The following is a 27,773-nucleotide window of genomic DNA, read 5'->3' as shown; positions in this document are numbered from 1 at the left end:
GCGCAGCAGCGCAACAGCGTCACCGCATGAATGACAGCGAGTCGCGTCGAGGCAGGGAGACACTTTACCGCCGCCGTCGCCGCCTCGCAGGAGCTGCTGGAGCCGCGCAGGACGCCCCGCAGCCCGGCCGGAGCAGGTGGATTTCCGAGCAGCGGCCAGATTCGTCGGGATGCTCCAGCTTCCATGTTCGCCGCGGTGAGACCATGAGGAGGTGACCGGGCTGTGGCGCTGACAGGCAAGGAATGTGCGCCAACAGGTTGGCAAAGCTTTTCGCCATCACGTCAACTGGACCCGAGTTGCTGAACGTTTCGATATCGGCTTCCCTCCCTCTCCCCACCCCAACCCTTCGCGTTGTTTTTTTTTATTGAATATTCCCCAGCACCAGCTCAGTAAATGTACGAATACGGAATCATAGATTGAAGTGAGACGCGTTTTTGTTTTACGCCACAGCTCTGATCTGCGGAGAGAGAGCGGCTCTCAGCGCACGTTTCCTCTTAGTAAAACCAAACATGGTAGTTTGAGTTCAAGGCAAACCGTCAAACTGCTCGGTGGGGTTTGTGGGAAGCAGAAGCAGCTTTCAAGATAGGCACTTTACGGTTCAGCTGAGTTGAACTGAAGTTTACCTGTTGTTTGTCCTGACTTTATTTGTCCTTTGAGTATTTCTGTCTGTGGAACGAACCTTAGAGCAGTTATTTAAAAAAACCAACAAAAAATCAAGGCCAGTGGCATCCAAGTGAGAGCAGTATGCACAGAAACATGTATGATATTCACTAGAAGTCTGTTTTTGTAGAACAAACCTGACGAGAATAAGTAGAGAGACCCACTTTGCTGTCATATTTCATGTCATTCATTGGCTCTACACTTGAACTGCACATCCCCCTCCTCCATCAGATGAGCTGGGACGGTTCTGCTTAGTGCTCTTAAATTAATCGTGGGCCTATCTTGTTGAGCTTGGCCGCCACTTCCTCTGACTGGCTTGTGTTTTCCGGCCAGCAGCAGGGGAGCTGACGGTAAATGAGAGGCCATCACCATCATGCCCCCGGGGAAGTATGGGACGCAGGAGGAGTGGGAGCAGGACGGAGACCAGGAGATCTTCATGGACTTCCTGCTGCCCACCGGGATCTTCCTGAAATTCCCCGTGTCTCGAAACGACACCATCAGAAACATCAAGAAAGTACGTCTCCTCACCTCAGTTCACCTCTCTTGGTTCAATATTGGTGTTTTCTGTTATATCCCACATTGTTAAAGAATCATAAGATGCCCCTGTATCATTAATGGGCTTTAATCGATTGACTGCAGATATGCTCTGTGGCTCAGATGACCGCACAGATGCAACTATAGCTGTTTGTTGTCACTCACAATGCATCCTTTTAAAGTAATTGCTGGCTTAAGATGTGGTTCAAACATTAAACTAATAACAAAAAATGTAAAAAAATAAGCCGCGGTTCAAGCAGTGCTCGCTGGTTCTCATCCAGTGATTCGAGAGGGAGCTGCAGAAATGCTTCCCAGAGCGAACGCGGCCAGATCTGCTGCGAAGTGTGAGTGTGCCAACAGTTCTGCCACTTCATGCTGCTTCATTCAGCCGCGTTAGGTAATGATTCTCTCTCTGAGGCCCGGAGAAGATTATTGAAAGACGAAGTCCCTTCCAGGTCAAAGGGAACTCAGTGGTTTTATTGGAATAACTCTGGATGTGATCAGCAGATTTCCCCAAGTGTTACTGGTTTCTGCAACAGAGAGCTCTGAGTTTTGTTGTTTTTCTTTTTTGCATGTGTATCAGATGGTTTGGAAAAACGCCAGTCGCGAGGCTATGTTCTGTGGACTGCGTGATCCGGACCTGTACGTCTTCACCTGCATCAACCAGACGGCAGAGCGGGAGGAGCTGGAGGAAGAGTCGAGGAGGATCAGCGACGTGCGGCCTTTCATGTGTGTTTTGAGGCTGGTGGCGAGGGAGGGGGACCGCGGCGAGAAGCTCACCAACACCCAGATCAGTCTGCTCATCGGCAAAGGTGAGCCCACAGTTCTGCTGGAGTGCTTTGTCACTGGCATGACCTGCTCTGAGGTTATGAGAGGTCAGTGTATTACCTGAACTAGAAAACTCCAGTCATTTAATACAATGGTGCCTGGAAGTCGGATTTTCTGAGTTTCCGGTTTGAAGTGGAGCAAGAAAATCCTCTGAAGTCTGAGTGGGAACGCTGAAGGTTGTGGAGAACCTGTAGAGAGTCACAATTCCTAGTCCTGGAAATTCTGAATGAATTCAAAAATCGATTTTAGGCCGCTTAATTGTTTTTGTAGAAATATATTTTGAATAATTCTTTAATATTTTCTTTTATTTAAGAAAAAGCCAGCTAAGCTTAGCCAACGCTCACAGAATTTTATGCGCAAATCTATTTTTGTTCAAATATCAATTGATGGGATTTGATACTGTACGGCACAGTAGAGAATTACAATAAATGTTGCAAAAACATGGTTTCTGAATCAACAATAATTTTTGAATTGACCATGAAAATTGTAATCGAATTGCTAGACACTGAAAGATTTGCATCTCTGGGAAGTTGCAGGGCAATATCCAATATGGCTGCTTCAAAAGTTGCAGATCTTGTCTATTTATTATCACTTCTTACTGTTTGAATCACATTAACATAGTGGCACAGATGGTTCTCTACAACCTCTGAATGTGATCATGTTCCTTTTATTGTTTGAACCTCATTTTAAAATCTCCTATCTGTCCCTTTATAGCCTTCGATGTTACACACATTGATGCATTTGGGAAGGAAAACTGAATTATCATTCTCTTCTGCTTGTTTCTTTGTCAGATAGGGGAAATAAGAATCTCAAAAAGTGCTGTAGCAGATATGTATGAGTAAGCTAAAGCAGTGGTTAGCAGAATTTGTTGAGCTTTTTTTTCCCCAAAGAAAATTAACAAATTTCTTGCATAAAGCAGGAATTTAGCAAGAGTTGCTCTTAATAAGATAGATACTTGTATATATATTACAAATAATGAATTAATGAAAATGAAAACAAGTGACCATTCATGCATCGCCCTCAGGCAGGGTCTTTCGGTTGTTTATTTATTTTTTTTCATCACTTTGCAGCAAAGTGAAGCTTGATTTCTGCCAGAGAGATCTGTTGTTTGTGTTTGCAGCGTCTCGCACGTCTAAAGCATATTCCTTTACAAACCACCAGGTCTTCACGAGTTCGAAGCCCAGAAGAACCACGAGGTGGACGAGTTCCGAACCAAGATGCGGACGTTTTGCGAGGAGAAGTCCCTGGATCGGCAGAATTTGCCGTGGCAACGGTGGATGGAGTACAGCTTCCCGTGCGAGCTTGAGCCGTGCAGCTCCCCGGCGGCCGGCGGGAGCTCCAAATCAAAGCACGGCAAAAAGCTCTTCGTCAACGTCAAGTTTGAGTCGAGCGATGTGAGTCGTCCTGCTGTTTTACTGGGTTATGAGTCAACTTGGCAGACACTTGTTGATCTCACAAAGAGCGCTGTCGCTTTGATTGGAAAAACAACGGTTCCGACTTGAGTAGATTTAATGTGGGGGTTGATTTCTTTTTTTTAATTTTAGTCAGCATTAAGAAAATTTGGAAATCCCCCACCCACTGCAACAACCCCGCCTTCTAAACATCTCTCAAGAAACAAGCTTGATGGCTACTTAATTTAAAGTTGTCACCTAAAATTTGTTCTTTTTGTTTGTTTTTTTTAACGTTTGGCTCTTGCAGGAAAGCTTCATGCTGCAGCAGGACTCCCAGGATCTCCCTGTGGCTCTGATGAAGAGCGCTCTGAAAAAGAAGGCCACCGTCTTCCGCTCGGTTCGACAGGAACCCGAGGACTACACCCTGCAGGTCAACGGGAGATGGGAGTTCATCTACGGGCAACACCCGCTGGGCCAGTTCAAGGTGAGGAAAAACACGCCTGGCCAATGTCGTTTACATTCAATGGTAAGGTAAAACTGCATCCAACCCAACACATTAACATATGAATCTACATAAACATGTAATTTATGACAAATTGAAAGTTGCAATCTTTGAAAACAACTGCTGCTGTCATGATCAGTCCCTTTAAGCTTCCCAGAGACAAGAAGAAAACATGATGGCTTTAGTTTAGTGTGGGAATGTGGATTTTATCTCACATGTGAATCATTTTTAGTTTTTCAGAGTGAACTTAACAAAGTTGTTTTTATTTGTTTGTTTGTTTTTTGCGCCAAGGCTTTCGCAGAAAGAAATCTAAACTGAATGAAAACATCGTTCTGTTTTCAAAATGTTCCAGCTCTCGGCACGATTATAACTCTGTAAAGAGATGTCGGCCTCGACCTTGAGCGCGCAGTCAGACGTACGACTGTACGCTGATGAAAGTCATTTTTACTTCATGTTTCAGTTTGTGTTTATATAATGTGGGGGCTTGAATAGAGATGCACCGATCGATCGGCCACTGGCGGGAATTGGACTTTTTCTTTCATTGCCACTTTTTGTTTTCTGTCCATTAAATGTATAGAAAACCAAAAACACTCACTGTTTCTGACCTTTAAACACACAAATTAACAGCATGTACGGCTATATGGAGAGCTGTTTCATTCAAAATTAAATAAATAAATACTGTTACTGATAAATACTTTATATTCCACATGTTGATTTTCTGCTAAATTCAAAACTATTGCTTCTATTAAAAGCTGCTGCACATTTTTTCTCTTTTATGTTTTATAATCCTTGGAAAAAGGTCTGATTTAACAGGTCAGTCCTCCAAATAAAACCTATAAGCGGTATTGACCGAGAAAAGACACCTGATTGGTTTGTCTCCAGTTTTAAGCCTTCGCAGTCATAACTATTCCTGCTTTTTATCACCTGGACCAAACATTATGTCGTCTGGCTCCCTGATCTCGTCCTTTCATGCCACAAAACCTCAAATTATACATTTTAACAGTGTTTTTAATACTTAAAGACCAACCTCTGCCGTTTGCTCAGCTTGGCTGAAGCTTCGTGTCAGCTTCTCATAGCTTTCCGTTATCGTTCTGCAAGGAACTATGTTATCTTAAGGAGCTATTTTTAGATTTTTCAGCCATCATTTTCTGTTAATCAGCTTTCACTTGAGAATTTACCAGTAAGAGAGAAGCGATTTTATCAACGCTGCAATACTATGCTGATTTCTAAATGGTGTTGCAGTGGGATAGCTGAATGAGGAAGAAACGCCACCCACTCCACTGCTGCTGCAGCTCCTTACACCCTCTCCTTAATTTGAAAATATTCTCCAAATTTTATGAGATACTATTCAGTGTCCAAAACTAATGGCATACAATACAATACATTTGTTTTTTTCTGCTTTTGCTATTTCTATTTTCTTGTAATCCCAAGCATTTCAGAAAACCCAACTCCCTGCTTCAGCTTGTAGATTTGCTTTTGCGCATTGTAACTGATTTGATCTATTTTTCTTGGGGACTGTGACACAAAAATGAGCAAAAACGTGCTGCAGGTTAGAGCTAGGAGTTTTGAATACTTTGGGGGGGGAAAAAAAAGAAGAAAGAAATTACAGAATAATTCTCAAGGTGTCCTTGAAGGGTAATCAGAAAGTTGTGAGCCTAATATCAGCTTCAATCTACGGCCACATGTCAGTGTGTCCTTGGGGAAGGCACCAGGCCTGTCACAATAAGCAATAAATTTAATTGCATAAGTAAGAACAAGAATTTTCCATTTTTCTCGTTTCTTTCTCTCTTTCTACCAAAAACTGGATGTCAAAAGTCTCCAGTCTGGTGCTTTGGGTTCAACTAGCCTCTTTTTCTGAAGGACGATTTTGTTTACAGAGACTTCATAAGTCATTTTATTTGTTGTTTTGATTATTATTGTGGATATTTAAAATGTCTTCCAGTTCCAGTGTTAAATCTTCATTATAATTTAAAGTTTAGTGATCTTTAAGAATGCTTTCTTGCATTATTATGCCATTACCATTATATATTACTTGAAAATGGTCTGAAAGCAACAATATTATCGTTTATCGCGATAACTTCTGGGACAATTTATCATCCTGGAAAATTTGACATACGTTCTTGACCTTTAACTTATTTTATTTTACTCAAAAAAGTGCAACAAGGTCTATGTAGTCAATTTATGGTTTATAACCTGGAACTGCTTTTTTAGCTAGAAAATATTCAATAATTAGGGGGAAAATATATCGTTTTAAATTGTCTGACCAAGCAATGAACAGAGAATTGACTAATTTCAACTTCTGGCTAGTCTTTAGTTTCCTTTAGTCTTTGATATATGATGGCTTTTTTGACAACAAATAAACAGTAGTTGTTTTTTATTTTTTTTGTTTGCTATTTATTCTTTTTTCAATAAACCTTTTATCAATAAATCCACAGATCAATTAGATCGGACTGTTTTTTGTTGCGGGGGATCCTTAAAGTGACGGGAACAAAACATTTTTGCTCTGCAGAAATGTGCCGTGTTGAAAAATTAAGTGTTTGTTAAACTACGAATGCTGTTTGTAAATAAATATCCAAAATAGTATAGATATTTTAAAGACACATTTTTCTCACATTCATGTAGCAGTGAAAGTTACTGCCAATATTCTTCACATGGATGCTAGGTGTGTAAATGAAGAAATCAGTTTGTTCTGGACTCAAATATTGTTGCCGTCCTTGTTGAGTTCTGTGTTTCTGAAGCAACGTTTCCCAAAATGTAGTTTCATTCAGACCGAATCAGATATTTTTATAGTTTGCTGTACTTGTTCCTACGCTCTCAAGCCTTCTGGACCTGCTGCAGAGAGGCGGTTAGCACAGATGTCACAGTAATTCCTCCAACAGGCTCTCTCTCTCGCTCTCCTTCTCTCTCTTTCCATGAAGAAATGTCTTGCAGAGCTGCCAGTAACCTCCCATCATTTATGTTCTTCTTATACAGGGATTCAGAGCAAATATACAAGCTTGTAGCTAATTTTAAGCTGTGTCACTTAAAAACAGCAACAAAAGAAACACACTTATGCAGACAGTTGTGACAAAAAGTGAAAATGTTCATAATCAGTTGGTTTCATTTCAGATCTGCAGTTTGGTCTTAAGGGAAAAACTGCAGCAGCTGAAAGCGTGTTTATTCACACGTCTGCATGTGAGTTTGGACCTGTGCCGGTGGTCCGACACAAAGCCGGGGCGGCTGTCGCATCAGAGGCGGCTTGAGTTGAGACTTTAGGTGGCAGGAGGCTCCCCTGTTGATTTTGAAACCCCAGCTACCTGATGGAGTGACTCATATCTGTCCGGCAGTGCTGCAGAGAGGAACTGCTTCCATCCACACATAATGAGATTTTCACTGCATTAACTTACAACAAATGAACAGCCTTCAGGAGTTTAACCAGTGCCATCAGGACGCTGGGAAATATCTGTGGCTGCTGAGCTGACTGATTGCTCTACCGGTAAACAAAAACAAAAAAAAAAAGTCCTCTTGTCGCTTTTGTTTTCTCCCCAGTACATTTTCTCCTGTTTGAGGAATGGTCAGAACCCCCAGCTTACCATGGTGCACCACTGCACCATCAGCAAATACCAGGAGGATCAGGGCAGAGTGTGCAGCCAGATGTACAAGACCCGCTCCCTGTCCAGACCGCCACCTCTGCCCCTGAAGAAGGTAAGGAGTCGTCGCCCTTTAACCCAGCAGCGCTCTCTGTTTTCAGTTAATCCTCCACCAGCCTGTGAACTTTAGCATGCTTACGGCTACAGTGCAAAATTACGCAGATCAGACGGAGCGTCTCAATAAATGCAAAATTATCCAAAGGTTGAACGGGGCTTAGACTTTACCAGTTTTCTGCTAAAGTTATTGAATTAAAGTGAATGTTTACTTTCACTAAAATTTAAGGAGCAGGTAAAAATGCCAAAATTTTAACAATTTTGTTCACTTATTAAAAGGCTACTGGGAGGTTGAAAATTTCAGGTTTGAAGTTGGTAGAAATTAGCAGAACATCATAATCCTTTCAAGGTTTTACACCAACCTTGTCCAAAAATCCAACATGGCTGTCTTGCACATAATTCTTAGTGATAGTTGCAGTAAATAGTTTAGGCTGTTTGATTTCTGTCAACATGTCTCAGTAAGTCTGTTGCACACACTGAACTGATTCATTTAGGAAACGAGTGTGAAAGTGGAAAAAGCAGAGAAATGTGTTGTCAGCTTGTATGTTTGTATCAGAGATGTTCACAAGTCATTTTTTTCTGATTCAGTCTTTTTTGCCTAAAGTCAGAGTCATCAATTCTTTAACCCTGCATCATCATAGGTTAAGGTCTATGCTAACTATTATAGCATTGTTAATTATCTTTCAATTTTGAATATTTATTAACGGTCGTCCTTTATCAATTTCTCATTGACTTTAATCTGCTGAAGTCTTCTTCATATTATATTGAAAATTTTATCAAATGTAATATGGAATGTTTATATTCCCTTTTAGAGTCAAATTTTGAGTTCCTGTGTAGAAATTAAATAAGTTTTGAACATCTGAATGAATGGAACCGAAAGTGATTTTAGTTTTATGATTTCAGACAGAAACGAGATAATGTAGGAAGTTATGTTTAAGTGTATTTTGTTATGAAATTATCCAAATTATTCCTTTGGAGAACCATTCATGTGGTCGTTATTATGATCGTTATGAGCCATTAACGTCCCATAATTCACAAACGCCACTGATAGGCCTGTCACAATAGTCAACAGATGAATTAATCGCATGATAAGTTAAAACAAACTCAATAATTTCCATTGGCATGATTTATTGTTTATCTCTTTTTTCTCCCTCTTTCTACCAAAAACTGGATGATAAAAGTCTTCAGTTTGGTGCTTTGGTCTAAACATGCCCCTTTGTATGAAGAATAATTTTGCTTACAAAATTCTTTTTATTTGCTGTGTTGTTTATTTATTTTTGGATATTTAAAATGTCTTTCAGTTCCAGTGTTAAATGCTTGTTATAGTTTAAAGTTTATTGACCTTCGAGAATTTGTACTTGCATTATTATTTTGCCATTACTGTTATATTACTCAAAAATGGTCTCAAAACAACAATATTATCGTTTATCGCGATAACTTCTGGAACAATTTATCGTCCAGCAAAATTTCTTATCGTGACAGGCCTAGCCACTGACTAATAATCAAGCGCATTCTTTCTGAGTAAAACATACGCCGCGGTGCATCACCTATCAGAAGGATCTGTAGCTCATTTAGTTCCTTCCTTTTTTTCTTTATACGTGTAAACAATATTTGAGTCTTAAACTAGGAGCCAAAGTGAAGTCTCACGTCTTCAGGGCACAAGTCTAAGTCAAGTGTGAAGGTTTTTATTTTTGTAATTCAAGTCCAATTTGAGTTTTAGTCTTGCACTCAAATCACCGTCTCTAAGCCTTTCTCCTTAGTAAATGAAGTAGATAGTTTACTTTCACTTGCTGTAATTAAATATAAAGGAATCCAACCGTTACTCAAACCAGAGGAAATTTACTTAGGCTACCGTTTGTAGAGAGCTTCTTGTTCTCTTTTTTTTTGACAGCTCAGTACTGCAGTGGTGTTTTGTTTGCTTACTTTTGAAAGAGTAAGTTTGTTGTGTACTTTGAACGTTCTTGCCAAACAGGAAACTGCGCCAAGAGCTTCACCCCTTAGATTACACCGAAGGCAGAGAATGCAAATGTATTTTTAGGTAAATAGAAAAAAAAAATAGAGAGAATAATCTTTCCTCCTCTTTTTCTTTCCCTCTCCTGCAGCAGAACACCTCCTCCCTCTGGTCCATAAATGAGCCCTTCTACATTCACCTCCTTCAGGGGAGCAGAGTCAATGCAGACGAGGGGATGAAGGTCGGTGTGTTTTCGTGGAGGTTTTCTCTCACTTTGCTGCTCATTGAAATGTGGCATTCGTTTGTTTACTAATATCTCAACTTCAGTTATAGGAACTGTCAGGTTGACATGCAAATGACAGAATGGGGGGGAGAGGGGAGGAGAGAGGGGCACGCCGATAGGGGTGGGGGGGTGGTGGGGGGGGGTCACATGTCCAAACCGCACGTTTCCCATAATTCATCAAGTCGGTTGGTTAAAACTTCAAAACAGGAAGTGGGGAGGGCCTATCTGGCTTTTTATGTCTCACTCTGAGGCCTTAATTCTAAGAAAAAAGGCGGGCTTCGTGCTCTTTCCCCTTCTCTTGCTCTCAGATGCGCTTCTTTATATGGCTGTACGTCGCACACGTTCTGTTAACCTTCGCGTGTCGGCCTGATCTGCAAAAACTATCCTCCTCCTTCATGTGTGTTTTGTGTTTCCACTCCATGACAAAGTGCGTAACTACCCAGCCGTTTTATTGTCAAGAGTGTGAACTTCGTGACTCATGCCAAAGTTACCGTGTTGCCTTCCTTTGGGCCCATTCAGCCACTGGCATACAGAGACATTAACAATTACAAAATATAGATTTAAGATTTTCCTAATTTAGGATGACCATATTGTTTGCGCGGTGTTCAATTGTAATTCAATGCTTTTTGTCATGCTGCCTGGACTAACCCCGAGTCACAGCAACCTGTTTACATTGAGAGCGTCGACCCTTTGACTCATAACTCGAGTGACACAGGAAGCTCTGAATCATCTATCGCCAATTCTATGAATCTTCCAAAAACAATCATCCTCACGCAACAGCTAAGCGATGCAGCATCCAGACTGCAGCTGGCGGCCTTGTTCTAATCGCCCCCACAAATGTGTAAATGTGCGTTTGCGTGTCTTTGCTCCAACGCAGCTCGTGGTGCAGGCCGGCCTCTTCCACGGCAGCGAGCTCCTGTGCAAGATGATGACGAGCTCGGAGGTCACGGTGTGCTCCGAGCCGTCGTGGGACCAGAGGCTGGAGTTTGACATAAACGTGTCCGACCTGCCGCGCATGAGCCGCCTTTGCTTCGCGCTCTACGCCATCATCGAGAAGACCAAGAAACCCCGCGGCACGAAGAAGAAGAACAAGAAAGCAGTAAGTGGCCCGTCGGGGTTTGGGATTTGGCAGGCTGATGCTCAGGCCGACGGGTGTAAATGAGTTGGCAGGTACAAACGCTCTGCTGCTTGTGTTTTGGTGCGTATTGTCTTGTGTGTGCTCTGTGGGTGTGTTCTGCTGCTGCGTCTGGTTGTGCAAGTGTGTTCAGTGGCAAGGCTGCGGTTAGCGTCTCATCCGCTTTTGCTCTTTTATCTGCACATTAGTCCAAGGAAGGAAGGAATTCTAAATACATACTCACAGTTGACACCCACACACTTAAAGTTGAACTTTTCATTGCTAGATATTGGAGCTTACGCTGCGACGGCCTATAGAAGCACAAAGCAAAACGTTCCCACTGAGGAACCTTTTTTTTTTTTTGGCTTCTATGTAAACCTGCACGTCTGTTTTTGTTGCAAACATTACACTCACAAATCAAGATGCGAGTTACTGATTTCTGAGTCATTTGAGTCAGAAAGGTTTTGACTTAATGCACAGCTTATGTCACAGTTTAATTGTTTGTACTTTGGATGCAATCATTTTTACCTAATCTAATTATTTCATATTTCAGACCCAGCACACTCCTTTATATCCACAAACAGCATGAAGATCAAATAACATACAAGAGCCTTGCTTAATTCTTTAAATCCATTGAAATTTGTCACATTACAACCACAAACCGCATTGTCTTTTATTGGCATTTTATGTGAAAGACCAACATAATGTAGTGAAGTAGAAGGAAAATGATCTGGTAAAAAGTCTTTACCAATAAAAATGGGAAAAGTCTAGATTGTATTTGTATTTTGGCCCATTTTACTTTGCAAAATTGTCCAACCCAGTCAGGTTGGCTGGAGAGTGTGAGTGGGACATTGATTTTTACGTTTTTCCACGGATTCCACTACCGTGTTGCACTATGATGATTCTGTGAAATGCATAGAAAGAAACTGCTAATATTTCATTCCCTTAGTACAAATTACAAACATAATGATCAGAATAGTCAAAATAATAATAATTGCAAAGTTTATGGTTGCAAATGGAATTTAAAGACCAGGAATGATTGAGACAGAGTTATGTGGCGCTTTTCACCAAGATTGTTATGTAAAAAAAAAAAATTAAAAAATGGATCAGTTTTGATTAATGACAGATTTAGATAAGGTCTAAAAATTGACCTAATATTATATAATATCATTTGGAAGGAACATGATTCTCTCACTGTCTCTACAAATCTCAAAACATTCAATGTAAAGAAAGTTTGACTCAGAATGTAAACTTGGATGTGAGGGGATTTCAAATCCCCTCACATACAGAGCACCATGGTGCCATCTCAGGACAAACGGAGGTGTTTAGTTCAAGATGCAGCACACTTTCTGAAACTAGTCGTCAACAACTTCAGTGCAATGAATCAAAGCTGAAGAACGGTAACCGCTATCTTCTTATTTCACGAACCAGTCAGCCTGCGACTAACAAAGTGAACAATTTTCTCCTCTGTCCATTTGTCAAGCTGATGTTTTCCGCACTAAACTGTGAAACCAATGTGAAAGGTAAAGAAGCTTCCCCACACCCACTTGGTGAACAACAAATTCCCCTTTTTTCTGCAGCTGTGGTCTGAGCATCTTTTGTTATGACAGCGCTGCAGCGGCTGCTGGCAGCATGTTTGGGTTCGCCTCCCTGAACAAGTTGCCCAGGTGTGTTTCCAGGGTATCGAAGCCACTTCTGCTTTTTTAGCCACTTCTCTTTTCTGATGTCCGGAGGAGAAGTCCTGCAGGCAGACGGAAGTGGGGCTATTTTAGCTCGACTTGTTTGTGCCTCTGTTTTTATCTACGCGCATCTCGACTCGGATATATTTGCGCTTTTTGGAGAAATTATGAAGTAACGAAAGTTGTTATTTCTAAGACCTGCCCGGAGCTTAGTTCCTTTTATCCATCATGACAGAAATGACAACCAGGGAATGTTTTTTGGTAAAGCCGCAAAGGTTTTGTGTCCATAACGTATAATTGGCACAACCTGAACAACATAAAGGCAATGCTATAAGAGAACGCTATTAATTTAGCACGGATAAACATAATGCTCTTGCTTTGTTTTCAGTACACCAAACATATTACATGACTTAATACAAAAGTATGCTCAAACTATTAGTATTTTTTGTTAAGATATTCTTTATGTTGAAAAAGTAATTACTCCCTAAGTCTTGGCAGCGACATCTTCCAGTAAGAGTTTTCCATAAGTTGCGATATCTTAAATCAATGTGGAAGAATATTTTTGCACTCTTCTTTGCAGAAATGTTTTCCTGCATGAAGGGTCTGTTCAAGTTAACGCAATACCATGTCAGTCGGACAAGACCAGCCTTTGATTAGGCCACTCCAAAGCTTTAGTTTGGTTTATATATTTTCATTCTAAGGTGGATTTACTTAATGACCCAATTGCGCATGAGTTTAAACACACAGGATAGGCATATCTTCACCATCAGATCAGGATGTTCTGTCAAAAAACAGAATTAGTTGAAAAAAGTTTGAATGAGTAAAAAGGTTTATTTAGGTCAATTTAAAAAGCCACTACCCAATCCTGTTCGCTGTATTTCTTATATGCTGTGACTACTTGTTTATCGCTGAAACCTAACCAACGCTGCATGTTTCCAGGACTGTCCGATTGCCTGGGTAAACACCATGCTGTTCGACTACAAGGACCAGCTGAAGACCGGGGAGTTCCTCTTGTCCATGTGGCCATCTGTACCTGGTACTTCCTGTTCAGTCTCACATTTCCCTATCTCTAAAAACACTTGACATGATCACAGCATCTTTCACCGACACCTAGTAGCAAGTGATCCCATCAGAAATACCCATAGTGGGAAGCGATGCAAAATAAACCCAACGTATTTACACACGTTCTGTGTTGTGGGTTGCAGACAGACAAGCTGTTAGATTCAGAGGTATTTAAAATGCACTCGCTTCTTGTTTTTCACTTGTTTATATACTGTTTTTATGCTCAGTCTGAACGCGCAGTAAAAGCTTAAAGGGTTATTCGCAGATAACATTTTTCTCATAACATGTTTACCTTCAATGCAAAATGTTTTAATGCACAATTTTGTTCACCACAGATGACAAAAGTGACCTGCTGAACCCGATGGGAACGGTCCAGAGGAATCCCAACGTAGACAGCGCCGCCGGACTCCTCATTCGCTTCCCTAACATCCGGCCCCATCCGCTCTACTATCCTCCCCTTGACAAGGTCGTTTTATCCTAAATGTATATGGGCAGCCTTATTATTATTATTATTATTATTATTATTATTATTATTATTATTATTCCAAGATGTCACATCAGGTTTACACCCCCTAAAAACAGAAAGTAGTATATAGCAATTTCAAAGTTACCAGATCCACTGGACATCTCTGAAGTTTGAATTAATTATATCTCAAGAAGCAATTTTTGTACTAGATAAATGTACTCAATATAACAAATCACAATCAGCTATATTGGCCCACATTATCGCTGTTCGCACAAGCAATTACGGTAATTTGACTTCAGCTTTTCAAGGTGTGCAGACATAAAGTATTAATATTTAACTGTATATTAAGTACAATATTAAGAAAAGAACAATATGTTATATTGTTTGGTTGGATTTGATTGTTTGGAAAGGATGGATTTTTCATAAATATTCGCTGTAATTTTGCACCATTGTGGTAATGAAAGAAATTTTTTATTTTGCTTTTTAGCACGTTTACGTGGACACCACGTAAACATGAATTTGATATTTTGCCGCAAAACCAACTTCATGTTAACTGGTTATTGAAATAGATTTTTTTCTGTCTCCAACCCCTGTCAGACCATCGAGCCAGAAATGAACGGCAACACTGTTTTTCCCTCCAAAGACGAGGTAAAACAATAAAATCCTTCTAAAACCTGAACACTGTTAAAGTAAAATGAAACAAAGCGTGTCTTGCTGAGTGAGTTGTGTGCTGCTTCTTTGTCTTTTCGTAGTACTTGAAACTAAAAGAAATCATGGACAACAAAAACTACACCGAGTTTTTTGAGGATGAGAAAGAGCTCCTGTGGAAGCTCCGAGCCGAGGTCCGCGACTATTTCCCCGAGTGCCTGTCCAAGCTGCTTCTCATCACTAAGTGGAATAAGCGTGAGGATGTAGCTCAGGTGTGGAGATAGTTTGATTTTTTTTGTTTGTTTTTTGACTCAACTCGTGTAGCTTACACATATTCCACACTCTGCATTAGTTTAAATGGGTTGTTTATTTTATTTTACTTTCAACTTGTGAGGGTCTTATCCTGACTCCATGCTCTGTCTTACCTGAAGTTACATGTTCTCTTGTCTTTCTCGTTTTGAAGGCATTGGCATTTCTATCTTCTTTTCTTTTTGCCTGTTGACTTATTTCATATGTAGCTTTCATATATGTTTCACTTTCTGCTCTAATTGAAGTGTCATGTTCTCTTGTCTTTCCCATTTTGAAGAGTACTAAGAGAAATTAGATATTTTTTATGTTTCATTTTGTGTTTGATCCTCAAAAGCACACATTTCACACTCTTCCATACTTTTTGTGGCTTTACCACTTTGAACACTTTTGTATAGCCTTGTAATCCTGCCCACAGGACTTGGCGACAAAATAAGTTTGGATCCTCATCCAGGCTTGTTTTTCCACAGTTCCAGTAGTTTTAACATGAGTAGTAATAAATAAAATCTTCAAATAATATTTTGAATGTATGGTTTCCCCAGTCATTCCTCCAGTGGCCCGTCGGGTTTTTGAGTTAAAAAATGTTTAAAGTTGACAGGAAATTTGAAAATGTCAATTGATAATCGTATGTTATTGAAAGATTGAAAATTAATACCTGAACACCAACTATAAAAGTCTTTAAAAATGCAAACATTTTAAAAAAGCTTTAAAAAAAATAAGTAATGCTAAGCCTGGTGGGGGCACGAGTAAAGCCTGGTGGCCCACCAGACTTATAATACACTGGTGGAAACCCTGATATTACTTGCTAGCATTATTAATGAGTTGAAATGCACCCCAACACCATGGCTTTGATCACACTTTGGATATGGCATTAAAAAGATTTGTTATTTATACCTCTGTCAGTGGAGGGGTTCAACGTAGCTAGTTTACCAAAATGGTAGCCTTATTGGTAATTAAAGTGAAAATTGTCTTCTTGAACTTGTTAGATGGTGGGTTTACTGAAAAGCTGGCCTGAACTCCCTGCCATCCACGCCTTGGAGCTGTTGGACTACAGCTTTCCTGATCCAGCAGTCCGGTCCTTCACTATCAGATGCCTCAAGAAGCTCAGGTACATCGACTAGCAGACAACAGGCTTGAAGATTTCTATTTTTGAATATCAGCATTGATTTAAAAAAATAAAATACATTTCTTCCACAGTGACGATGAGCTGCTGCAGTACTTGATCCAGCTGGTCCAGGTCCTGAAGTACGAGTCCTACCTGGACTGCGACCTCACCACCTTCCTGCTGGAGAGGGCGCTGTCCAACAGGAGGATAGGACACTTTCTGTTTTGGCATCTTAAGTAAGCCATAGTCTTATCTCATAATAGTATTTATTTATATATATTTTTTAAAAGACACAGGATAATTTTTTTTTTTCTTGACATTTTTTGTTGTTTATTGTAGATCTGAGATTCACGTAGCATCGGTCAGTTTACGTTTTGGCTTGATTCTGGAGGCTTACTGCAGGGGAAACATCCACCACATCAAGCTTTTGTCCAAACAGGTAACACGCCGCTCGTTTAGTCAGACGTTTGACTCCCACATTAAACGTGTCTGCTGTTCTAAAACTCAACCTGCGCCACCCAGAACGAGGCTCTGGGTAAAATGAAGGCCCTGAGCGACATCGTCAAGACGGGCTCCCAGAAAATGACGGTGGACGACCTGAAGCTGTGCATCAGGCAGGAGTCGTACCTGGAGGCGCTGTCGGACCTGCTGTCGCCGCTCAACCCCAGCGTCATCCTATTTGAGATCTGGTTAGCATTACACACATACACACAGCGGTTTATGCCCTCTGAAGATTAATTACCAAAGTCTTAATGTTAATTCACAATAAGAAATGCTTCCACCTTTATTTACGCTCTCTAAAGTCCTACAAGTTTTGTTTTATGAATAGTTGCTTATAATAAATAATTATCAGTATAAATGCATATTTTAAAAGCTATTTTAGATATTAATTTAGGGGAAATATAAGAAGACAAAAAGTATTTTTGTAAACTCTGAGACATATTTAAAAGGTGGCATGATTGACATGAGCTTTTTATTTTCACAGCACTGATAAGTGCAGATTTATGGATTCAAAGATGAAGCCGCTCTGGCTTATGTACAAGAACCCTTTGGAACAAGCAGACATGGTCGGCATCATCTTCAAAAACGGAGACGGTGAGAAATGAGGCGATGCTAAAACGTCTCCTCACACATGAACACTTGACCTTTGTTAACTAAGAAAGTAAATGTGACTTTAATTTAACAAAAGGTGAAAAAGAAAAACTCTTATGTTGTAAATGAAAGATAAACATACCTCTGTATTTGAAAGCTTATATAATAAAAAATAACAGACAAAATCTAACTACTCTGCCTGAGAAAAGTATTCACACTACGTCTGTTGCAATAAGCAATAAATCACATAATATTTATTATTACATAATCAATTTAAACTCAATAATTCCCATTTGAATATTTTACCTTTTTTTTTGTCTTTTTCCACCAAACCTGGATGACAAAAATCTTCATTCTGGTGCTTTGGTTTGAACTAACCCCTTTTTTGAAGGACAGTTTTGTTTATAGAGACTTTTTTATTCATTTAATTTGTTATTTCTGTTGTTTTTTTTTTCTTTATTTTGGATATTTAAGATTTCTTCCAGCTCCAGTGTTAAGTGTTCATTAGAGTTTAACGTTTACTTATCTTTGAGAAGGTGTTCTTGCATTATTATTATTTTGCCATTACCATTAAATATTACTTAAAAATGGTCTCAAACAACAATATTATCATTTATCCCAATAACATCTGTGGACAATTTATTGTCCAGCAAAATTTGTTATTGTGACGGGTCTAATTCACACCTCTTAGTCTTTCCCGCATTTTGTAACATTACCACCAAACGTCTCTTTGTGTTTCATTGGGATTTTATGTGTTTGACTTACACAAAGCAGCACATAATTGTAAATGGTAAAGAAAAATAATGTGTTGTTTTTACATTTTTTTTAGGAAGAGTGAATCCTGCACGTCCACATCTCAATGCAATCTGCTGGGTTTCCTTAGATAGAAAACGTTAATTTGAATAACAAAACTGAGACTAACACAGGGTCAAGTGGATTTTATGTGGAACTCAATTAACACTGCAAATGATCCTGAACGCACAGTTGTCATGGTAACATGTGGTGGTAGCAGCATCATGCTGCAGTGAAGTTTTCTTCAGCGGGATCAAGGAAGCCGGTCAGAGTTTGTGGGAGGAAGTAAATCTGTCTGAGACGCCAAACGTTGAGGCAAAACATTAGTATTGCGACGCGTTTCTCCATCCAGTTTTACTTGGCTTTTTGCAAAGAGGAAGTGAAATTTCTTTTATCCTTAATATGAATGAAACCAGAACCCTAAATAACTTCTTTGCGATGAATAGTAGTTAGACAAAGTATTGACTCATAGTTGCTAAATATAAATGCAAAGCAAACGGTTCTGTTCATGATGAAATTAAATTACAGACTCTATTTACCAATTATGTTACTTAAAATATTTTTTCCTTTCAATTTATTTAGGGGTAGCAGAATAAAGGGAGCTAAATACAAATGCAGGCCACATCAGGCTTTTTTTTCTATGTGTAAAAATGTTTAAAGTGTGTGTTCATGAATTTAATTATAATAACACTATCAAAAAAAAGAAATGCATTGACATTTTTGTTTGAAATATGGCAAAATGCATAGCAGTTGAAGGGGCATGAATACTTTTTGACTCTGATGTAAATTTTACAATACGTTTGGTTTATTTTTACATTTTTTCACTTATTTTCTTGCTTTGTTTCCTCAGATCTCCGGCAGGACATGTTAACCCTGCAGATGATCCGGCTCATGGAGAACCTGTGGAAGAAAGAAGGCCTGGATCTCAGGTGGGATCCGCTTTTCTCATCCTGCTTGATGCTTTGAAAATGAGAAGAACTCGTTTTCAAACTAAATCCTGCTGATTCCGCCCCGCGCTGTCAGGATGATCCCATACGGCTGCCTGTCCACCGGGAACAAAACGGGGCTCATCGAGGTCGTGAAGAGCTCCGACACGATCGCCAACATCCAGAGGAACAGCAGCAACAGCGCGGCCACCGCTGCCTTCAACAAGGACGCCTTGCTCAACTGGCTTAAGTCCAAGAATCCAGGGTGAGTAAAGTCGACAGTAACGATGTGAATTAAATCATCTCGATACATTATCATTCGATCTGGAAGATGCAATTGCCTTTTATTTCAAAAACGGCATTATGTGCATTATGTTTGCACCGAAGGACTATTTTAAGCTTCTAAGAAGCCACATAGGATCAGTGGGGTTTGTTTATGTAGATTTTTTACTAGCAAAGGGCTCCAGTTCTACACAAGGGCCTCCCCAGTGCTCCCAGGACAGCTTCGTCACAAGGCCCGTCCCAGTTGTGAATGTGAAAGTAGCTCCTGCCATCTTTCTGCATGAGCTGTAATGTGTTCGCCTCCGGAAAATAATTCAAATCTCAAGGAGGCAGACAAGATATTATTTCCAATTTTGTCTGTTAATAAGTTAAGATGAAACGACTAATAGAAACGTTATGTTTAAAACATGTTAAGGTGGTGTTATGTTATAACTTTATTTTAGCACAAAATACCACTAATCTGACGTAGTGTGGCAGCCTTACTGCTGGATGTGTAAAAAGCACTTTGACACTTTTTGTGGATTAATATTAACATCAGTCAGATCAACTCTAATGCTATAACATATTCATGTTAATAATCTACAATTTGCTACAGCAGTGGAGCAATAGATCCAGTGCTGGAATAGAGGGGGGAAAAAATTTGTTAAAATCTCAAAAATGTTGAGGAGGATTTCAAATAATTAGGGTTTTTTTAGAAGACGACATCTATTGCTACATCAGGGAGTTGTCTTATTACGGTCAATGGAAATGAATATGTTCATATTTTTGGCTATGTAATATAATTTAAAACTGCTGGTCTGAATTTGTGTATAGTCCCTGCTAAAGATGGTTCATAAAGGCTGGTTTCTGCTCAGTGATTTAAATTAGATTACAATAATATATAACGATGGGTTAAATCATAAGCTGAAATGGATTTGTCAGACATTACCTGTCTTTTTCAAATGGCTTCCTGCTGAGGCCAGAACAATTTGCTAACATCTTTTCATGGAACAAAGTGAAGTTCAGGCAACTTCATCAGATTTACAAAAACATCAAAGAACACATTAATCAGTAAAGATATTACATATTCAACCACTAGTTGGCAGCAGAACTTGCACCCTTCTACCATATTGTTGTGCATTGCTGCAAAAACAAGCCCTATACGACCTAGGCATTCAACTCTGCACTCCATAAATTATAGTTAGCATTTTTTCTTGATAAAGTAGGAGTTGCTATTATGACAGAAAAAATGTAAGAAAAAAAATCTACATTTTTTTATAGTTCTGTTTAGACCTGAAGCTGAAGAAAGACTTAAGCGTTAAAAGTGAAAAAAAAAAAAGATTTTTTTTTTTTTTTACCTTTTTTTGGTTTTTTTGCAGGGACCTATTTGGTTTCCACGTGTCCTCAATGGGAGTTTTACCCTGATCATTTTAAAATTTAGTTAAAAGAGTTTTTCCCACAGCCTCCATCTTTTTCTGGACCTAAGCAGATTGTGAACAAAGCTATGAACCAAACTCAAACCTAATATAATCCATAATATATTTCCTCCTCAACATAAATATGTTAGTCATATAGTCCAAATGGGCTCCTCGTTTACTCTCTGTAGCATGGTGGTGTCCTATTCCAACCTTTTAGACATTTAGATGTGTCTCTCCACCAAAAAATGTTTTAATTCTTATAGCCCTCTGTGAAATATTCATCTTTACTTCTACTAACCAACTGCCATTTAAAGAGGCCATTCTTTAAATATGGCCTTTGAGAGGCCATATTTAAAGATGCCTCTTTAAATAGCCAGTATTTAAAGAGGCCATTCTGTTTCCTGCCTCTCAAAGTTCTTTGTGTGACCGGAATATCTAATTTATAACCTTTGTGTCGATGAAGTTTGAGCCAAAAGCTGCAACGCGTACGGTTGGTGGATTCCCATTCATCCTGCTGCTTTTCCGAGCTGTGTTTCAACGCTGCAGCAGGACGGAACGAAGTGCACCGGCAGCTCCTTGAGCAATAAACGAGAGTACATTTTTATTTGGTGCCAAACCGTCTGAAGGTCTCGTATTCTCTAAAAGCTTGTTGAAGAAACGGGTCTGTTGGAGGAAATGAAAAAAGGTGTTGTACGTCACTCGGCAGCACAGGCACAGCTGACCGCACGACAGAACAGAAAGGTAATTATCTTAAACGCTGCAGAGACCGAAGAAGAGCAGGGGAAATTAGCAAGAACGTAATACAGCGGAGTCCATGCACATCTAAACTGAAAGGATGTGACGGTCGATCATTAAGCTGCCACAGGATCTCCTTTATAAATACTTTACGCATTGTGTGCAACAGCAGGGAAAAACTGGAAAAGTAGGAATGTGCTGCACAAATAAAACCCATTTATGCTGTCTTTCTTTTCTTCTCTGACTTCATGTTTCTCCAGGGACAAACTCGATCAAGCGATAGAGGAGTTCACTCTCTCCTGTGCTGGCTACTGTGTAGCTACTTACGTGCTGGGGATTGGAGATCGCCACAATGACAACATCATGATCAGGGAAACTGGACAGGTCAGATTTAACGCATTCACATGAATCATTAATCAATATTATTTTTCTATTGAGTTATTTAGTCTGAATATTCTGAGCCTGATAAAAGGCCTACACATATTCTCCACGAGCAGCGGATTTCAGAAAGAGGAGCAAAGTTGGTTTCAGACTTCACAAGAAACATAATTCCTGGAAGTCTTCATAGAACATCTGAAGCATTGCAGCATATTTCAGACTAGTAGTCACACCCGCTTCAAATTATGGAGTAATAACACAGCAGTTGTTCAGAAGCCAACGAAAACGTCCAAACCGGACCTGCAAGAACAGAGGGCAGGTCAGGTTTGGTCAGGTCCTATTCTTGCATTCATGGGAGAGATAATAATATCTGTTCTCTTGGAGTATGTGTAGGCCTCAAACTTTATACGACGGTGAAAATTCTAGTTAAACAAGGCGAACCTGCAAAGTAAAATATTCAACAAGTTCTATCCATTGCGAATCTTTCTAACAGAGACAATAACCTTTCATATTTAGCTGTTTCACATTGATTTCGGACACTTCCTGGGAAACTTCAAGCGGAAACTCGGGATCAACAGGGAGCGTGTGCCTTTTATCCTGACGTACGACTTTGTCCATGTGATCCAGCAAGGCAGGACGAACAACAGTGAGAAGTTTGAAAGGTACAAAGTATAAAGCATAATTCATTTACCAAGGAGCTTTGGGGATGTCTTTAAATACTTACAGCGATTGTCTGCTTTGTCAGGTTCAGGGAATACTGTGAGCGGGCCTACAAGATCCTGTGTCGAAACGGGACGCTGTTTGTCAACCTCTTCGCCATGATGAAGGCAGCGGGGCTGCCGGAGCTCTCCTCCTCCAAAGATATCCAGTATTTAAAGGTACAAAACTCCGCTCATTTTGCATGAGTCTGTATATGATTAGGATTGTGATAACCTACATCAAAGCACTACATTTTATCTGGAGTGTTTGCTCCAAAAAAGCGTGATTTTGTGAAAAAAAGCTTCCTGTGACATTTATTCTAGAAGGACTGTAATGGATATCAATAACTGTACATTCCATAATTATGTTACATACATTATTTATTTGTTGGATTTTCTATCATTTTCGATGTGAGATTATTGTACTGCTATAGGACTAAACCTTCCCTTCAGGACGTTGTAATGTTGTTTTGTGATTATTGCAGCTGACACTTACTGATTTTATGGCACCTTTTTCAAAAGGTTGTGGTCAAAGTTGCAAATTTTTTTAAGCTTCATTTTTCCCATAACATTGTTTTACCAAAAAGTTTAAATTGCTACATGTAGCATTCTTTAACAAGATAATAACTATCTTGTTAAATAATAACAAGATAGTTGTTATTATCAACTATAATAATAGTTAAATAGGTATTATTTAACTATCTTGTTAAATAATAACAAGATAGTTATTATTTAATGGACCTTCTTGAAATAACACCCTTAAAACAAATAAAGTCCTGTCCTGAGGTGCAAAAGAGTAATTCTTTATTGGTTGTTCAAGTTAACATAAAAATGTTCACACATTGTAAATAAATTTTTAAAAAGGCAGATGTTACCATCCAGCATCACGTGGTTTCATCTGGCAGGTTCGACGATCGAGACGTGAAACAGGAAAATAAATTAGAAGAGGTCAAAGGAGATTGGTCAAAATTCAACCTAGTGCAGTGATTGGTCAGAAAAGAAGGAAGTACGGAAAACATTAAGGTGATTGGTTCAGATTTGCCTGAAAAATTGTGATGGCTGGTAAAAATTGCAAGTTTGCACAGAATTGCGACTGATGAGAGAATTTACTTCAATAGTTGCGATCTCAACACCATAACTTCGTGGAGTTTTCCTTCTTTGCACACATAGCTGACTGACAGCTTACAGTCTCTCACATCTGGAGAGGTGGGAGCTGTGCTATCTGGCATGTTATCAAAAGAGCTTCATGAGGGCCTGCGCCCCAGATACACAGACTATTTGTCCTGAAGGCAGCCCTCTAGGATTCGACTCCTAGTGTCAGGACCTTTCCTGCAAGTCTTCTGCCTCTCCTGTCTCAGCACTTTGAATACTGTCACTTCCACCACTAAAACAAACTGAGATGTAAAATTTTTACGTCTTTTAAAAAAGGGTGATTTTTCTTTTTTTAAATAGTGGTATCCTGAAAAAAAAAAAAATCAGACTTGTACGCCTTTTAGTTACAGTGGTTTAGTGACGATGAGAATCATGTTTCCATTTGCGTCTCGTTTTCAACAGGATTCTTTAGCTCTGGGCAAATCGGAGGACGAAGCACTGAAGAATTTCAAAGTGAAGTTCAACGAAGCTTTGCGGGAGAGCTGGAAGACGAAAGTCAACTGGATGATGCACTCCTTGGCCAAGGACAACAGGCCGTGAAAGAGCACCGCACCGGTGCAACCTGCCAAAAATGATAACTTTTAACTTATAGACAGAAAAAAAAACAAATGAGGGATCTAAATTTATTTGACACATGGCATTCAAACACAGACAGTAGCAAATGTTTACATGCCAGCGGCTGAGAAACAACTAAACAGAGGCATCCAGTGGTCCTTTCAACACAGGCCTTTTCAAAGTCAAGGACATTTGCTCCCGTTATCTTTCTTCCATCAACAAAATGAACTGTCTTACCCAAGCAAAACCATAAATGTATATTGGATTTAGTGGAAATTGGTACTTGAAAACCATCTGCTCCTGCAAAGCGCATCACCGAAACAGGAAGTTCATCTCGGCAACTGCATTACTCAGCAGAGAGCAAGCTGTAGACAGCCTGTGGGATGACTTTATGACTTTAGATGTCGCTCACCGGGGGAGATGGCAACGCATCGGATGGCAACGGAGCCGTCACATATTGTCTTGATCTGCCTCTCTCCGACAGTGTTGTGTATTTTTATAATGTGCTTTATTTAATTAGACTGGTGTAGAGAACTTGTAAATTTATGATGTTTATTTTAAATTAATTTAAAATAGTTGTGTCATTGGCCTTTAAGCTTTACTGAGTGCCAGTATACGTTAAACCTAATGCGAGGCACAACGTTTCTCATTTCTGTTTTTCATGAACACACCAGAAGACCAGGCTTTGTCCAGAATCTAGCAATAGAGTCATTTTTGCATCAAAGCCTTTAATGCCATTGTTAACGTTTTTTTTTCTTTAAATAAAAAAACAAAAGATTAGCTTAAGTTTGAGTGTGATGCAGGAGGAAGCAACCTGTTCAGGCTAAACTGGCATCTGCCTACGTACAACTCTAGATTTCACAATCACAATCATAAGAGTTGCTTGTAGAGAGAAACGCAGTCAGACTCATTTGTTTACCTCATATTTTTTTTCTTCTACAAAACATAGCAACTTGCTCTAGTGTTGATGGTAATGAATCATCCTGAACGTGTGCTTCGTGTTAAACTGATGGATTTTATTTGAAATGCCTTAACTCAGCTTTTAAAGACGCATGCCACTGGCAGCTGGTAGGGAGGAAACTCAAGATGCTCTAAAGCAAAGATGTCTTGTGAAGAAAGAGAAAAATGCTGAGGGTTGCTTCTTGAGACAATCGGTTGTAACAAAAGAAAAAGAGCCATTTACTTATGGATGTGCTTCTCATACTGTGATTTTGGTCACACTGTTCATGTCAGAGGTCAGCGTGGTCGATGCAGACTCTCTGAGAGTGTTCACTGTGTTTGTGAGTTTGTGTGTGTTGTGATATTTAAGTTTTGCACTTCCATTGACATTCTTGTCAAATGTGCCAGGTAACATGAAAATATTTCATGCTTTTAAGGTCAATCACTGTCATAATTTAACTGCAGCACAAAGTGCTTTTTGTCAGCTTAAGTGGGGCTGTGTACGGTTTGATTTTATTTCCAGACAAGTTTTTTTTTATTTTTTTTATTACTTTACATGCTGCATACCCCACTGTATGTCCTGAAAGGACTGCTTGCTTTTTAAAATATATATATTGTTAAACAGTCTCTTCTTATTATGAGTCTCTGTGCACTCATGACAAGAAGAAGAGCAAGTGTAGCTGTAGATCTAACAGCACTGAGTTGACTATACTTATCATTTCTGTCCTTTAAAAGGGGCCTCACTAAATACTGCTTCTTTAAGCAACACTGGGGGAAATCAGTCGCTCCTTTTGCTAATTAAATATGATGCTGTTGCCTTTTATGCTGGTTGTCATTTTTAAATTGTTAGAAGCCCCTTTAAGGTCCATGCCAGATTTTCAGTTGTGTAGCTAAAGCAAATAAATTATCATCAAAACAGAAGTTTGATGTGACATTTTTTTTGCACCCCTTTTTTATACATTTGCCACACTTGCTGTTTATGAGTGAAATTTAATTCCGAATAAAAAAGTCAGCAACCACCGAGGCTTTCAGGAGGAATTTTTTTTGCAGCCTGGATGTTTCTTTGCTGAGTCAATATTTATTTTAAAGTCCTTGGTCTATGTTATTTTGTTGTTTTTTTTTAGAAATAATTTGTATTTTCAAGCAATGTCCTCCTGGTCAAATTTGTTGAGAGCTCACATTTCAAAGAGATGATTTTGAACTTGCAATCAAATGTAAAAGGACCCAGCTTTCTAGATTTTACAACATGAATTCTGTAAATCGGACAACTCTCTCGTTTACATTACATAATTTAAGATATCAGAAGAATTGCTCAAAAAGGCAACAAAATGAGATTTTATTAGAAAATGTCACTTTCAGTATCAGGAAAGTGGTGTCCCGATACGAATACAGTTATCCGTATCGGGACACCACTACTTCTCCCTCTGTCTTTGACAGCTTTTTTAACCCCTAGTGCAGAGAGTCTTGACAACTTCTGGTCACTTCACTTTGAAAAATGTTCCCTGATTTCAAAACTTGTCACTGCAGATAAAAAGTTAAATATATTCATTATATTCATCTGCTTGATGTCTGATGAGATGTGAATTCTCTGTTTAGCTTGTTGAATATTTTTTAAATTGGATGAAAATTAAATGCAATTGAATTTGTCAATATCATTTAAAAAAATGGACAGGTAGATATAGATTATATTAGAATTTTTTGATAACAAATGACAATGGAAAAAGTCTAACACAACCGTTGCCCAACATATTATTTTAATGAAGCTTTTCTGCTTTCATTTTTAGTCCGTACTTATTAGACTGCAATAAGTAGATTAACAGAACTTTTTATTATGCATTCTCACTTGGTTTTCTCTGTGCTGTATCCGTTGTGGGCTTCTTAAACATGCCACAACACAACCTGTTCATTAAGCTAATCATTTTGAACGCTCTCTAATTTTTTCAACTTTTTTTTCTCCTTTGCTAAGTATATCTTGTATTTTTCATGTGAAAAAGGCATATCTGTATGGTGCAAGGTCAATGTTAAAAGAAAGTTTAAATAAGCTAGTTGTACTCCATATTGTTGAAGCATCTTTTGAATTAACCCAAAAATTGTACTCAAGTAAGAGCAGCAATGCTTGTAACACATTTTTACTGAAATAAAAGTAAAAAGCAGTCATCCAAGAAATTACTCCAGTAAGAGTAAAAAAAATATTTGATAAAAAAGCTAGCACTAACTTTGTATTTTTATTATTATGTCATACTTTAGGAAAAAAATACAGTTTTGTGCAAATTCTATTATTTTAAAAACTAAAAATATTAATACAAATAAACTACATAATTATAAAAATAAGAAATTAGGTATTCTAAATATACTTTTCCAATCTAAAACTTATTCAGCTATCACTTCCACTCGGCACTGTATAGTAGAACAAGTTAAAATACTTCCAGCGACAATTTAGTGCTTACTCTTTTGGTACATCAGGCTCAGCAGATAAAAAAAAAAAAAAAACATTAATTAAAAAAAAAATTAGTTTTTGTGACGTCTCGTATTTTTCACAGCCTATTTGGTGCGTGTCTGGTGAAACATGTTTGTTTTTCATTTTAGTGAAGTCACTCACAGTGGGTGGAGTATCC

General features: G+C 39.0%; 1 protein-coding gene across 6 annotated transcripts; it reads left to right on the top strand.

Annotated features, from left to right (window-relative positions):
- On the top strand, window positions 1-26,178 carry pik3cd (phosphatidylinositol-4,5-bisphosphate 3-kinase, catalytic subunit delta). 6 transcript variants are annotated; one of them, XM_028017751.1, is made up of 23 exons: window positions 1-195; window positions 997-1,174; window positions 1,778-2,006; window positions 3,184-3,416; window positions 3,721-3,897; window positions 7,444-7,599; window positions 9,701-9,790; window positions 10,710-10,931; window positions 13,565-13,661; window positions 14,023-14,153; window positions 14,751-14,801; window positions 14,906-15,073; window positions 16,094-16,215; window positions 16,305-16,448; window positions 16,552-16,651; window positions 16,735-16,901; window positions 17,198-17,307; window positions 18,947-19,025; window positions 19,120-19,287; window positions 21,697-21,820; window positions 22,331-22,476; window positions 22,560-22,692; window positions 24,067-24,204. In XM_028017751.1, exons 2-23 carry the CDS (start codon window positions 1,034-1,036, stop codon window positions 24,202-24,204), a joined length of 3,126 nt encoding a protein of 1,041 aa, XP_027873552.1. In that variant the 5' UTR covers window positions 1-195; window positions 997-1,033. The 6 variants fall into 6 exon arrangements, with proteins under 6 accessions (XP_027873552.1, XP_027873537.1, XP_027873518.1 ...); XM_028017736.1 differs by having other exon boundaries at window positions 1-235; XM_028017717.1 differs by having other exon boundaries at window positions 1-256.
- The last annotated feature ends 1,595 nt before the right edge of the window (window positions 26,179-27,773 follow it).

This window comes from Xiphophorus couchianus, chromosome 1 (genome assembly GCF_001444195.1).
Source record: "Xiphophorus couchianus chromosome 1, X_couchianus-1.0, whole genome shotgun sequence".
Classification (NCBI taxonomy): Eukaryota; Metazoa; Chordata; class Actinopteri; order Cyprinodontiformes; family Poeciliidae; genus Xiphophorus; species Xiphophorus couchianus.
Note: the sequence above shows the minus strand (reverse complement) of the source record. Positions and strands in the feature narration are given on the sequence as shown.

What these genes read in the sequence shown, in the direction of transcription:
- pik3cd (XM_028017726.1), top strand. Translation starts at nt 1,034, where the DNA reads ATGCCCCCGGGGAAGTATGGGACGCAGGAGGAGTGGGAGCAGGACGGA. An exon ending in TCAAGTTTGAGTCGAGCGAT is followed by an intron (nt 3,417 to 3,720) that starts GTGAGTCGTCCT and finishes TGGCTCTTGCAG; the next exon opens with GAAAGCTTCATGCTGCAGCA. An exon ending in TTTCTGTTTTGGCATCTTAA is followed by an intron (nt 16,449 to 16,551) that starts GTAAGCCATAGT and finishes TGTTTATTGTAG; the next exon opens with ATCTGAGATTCACGTAGCAT.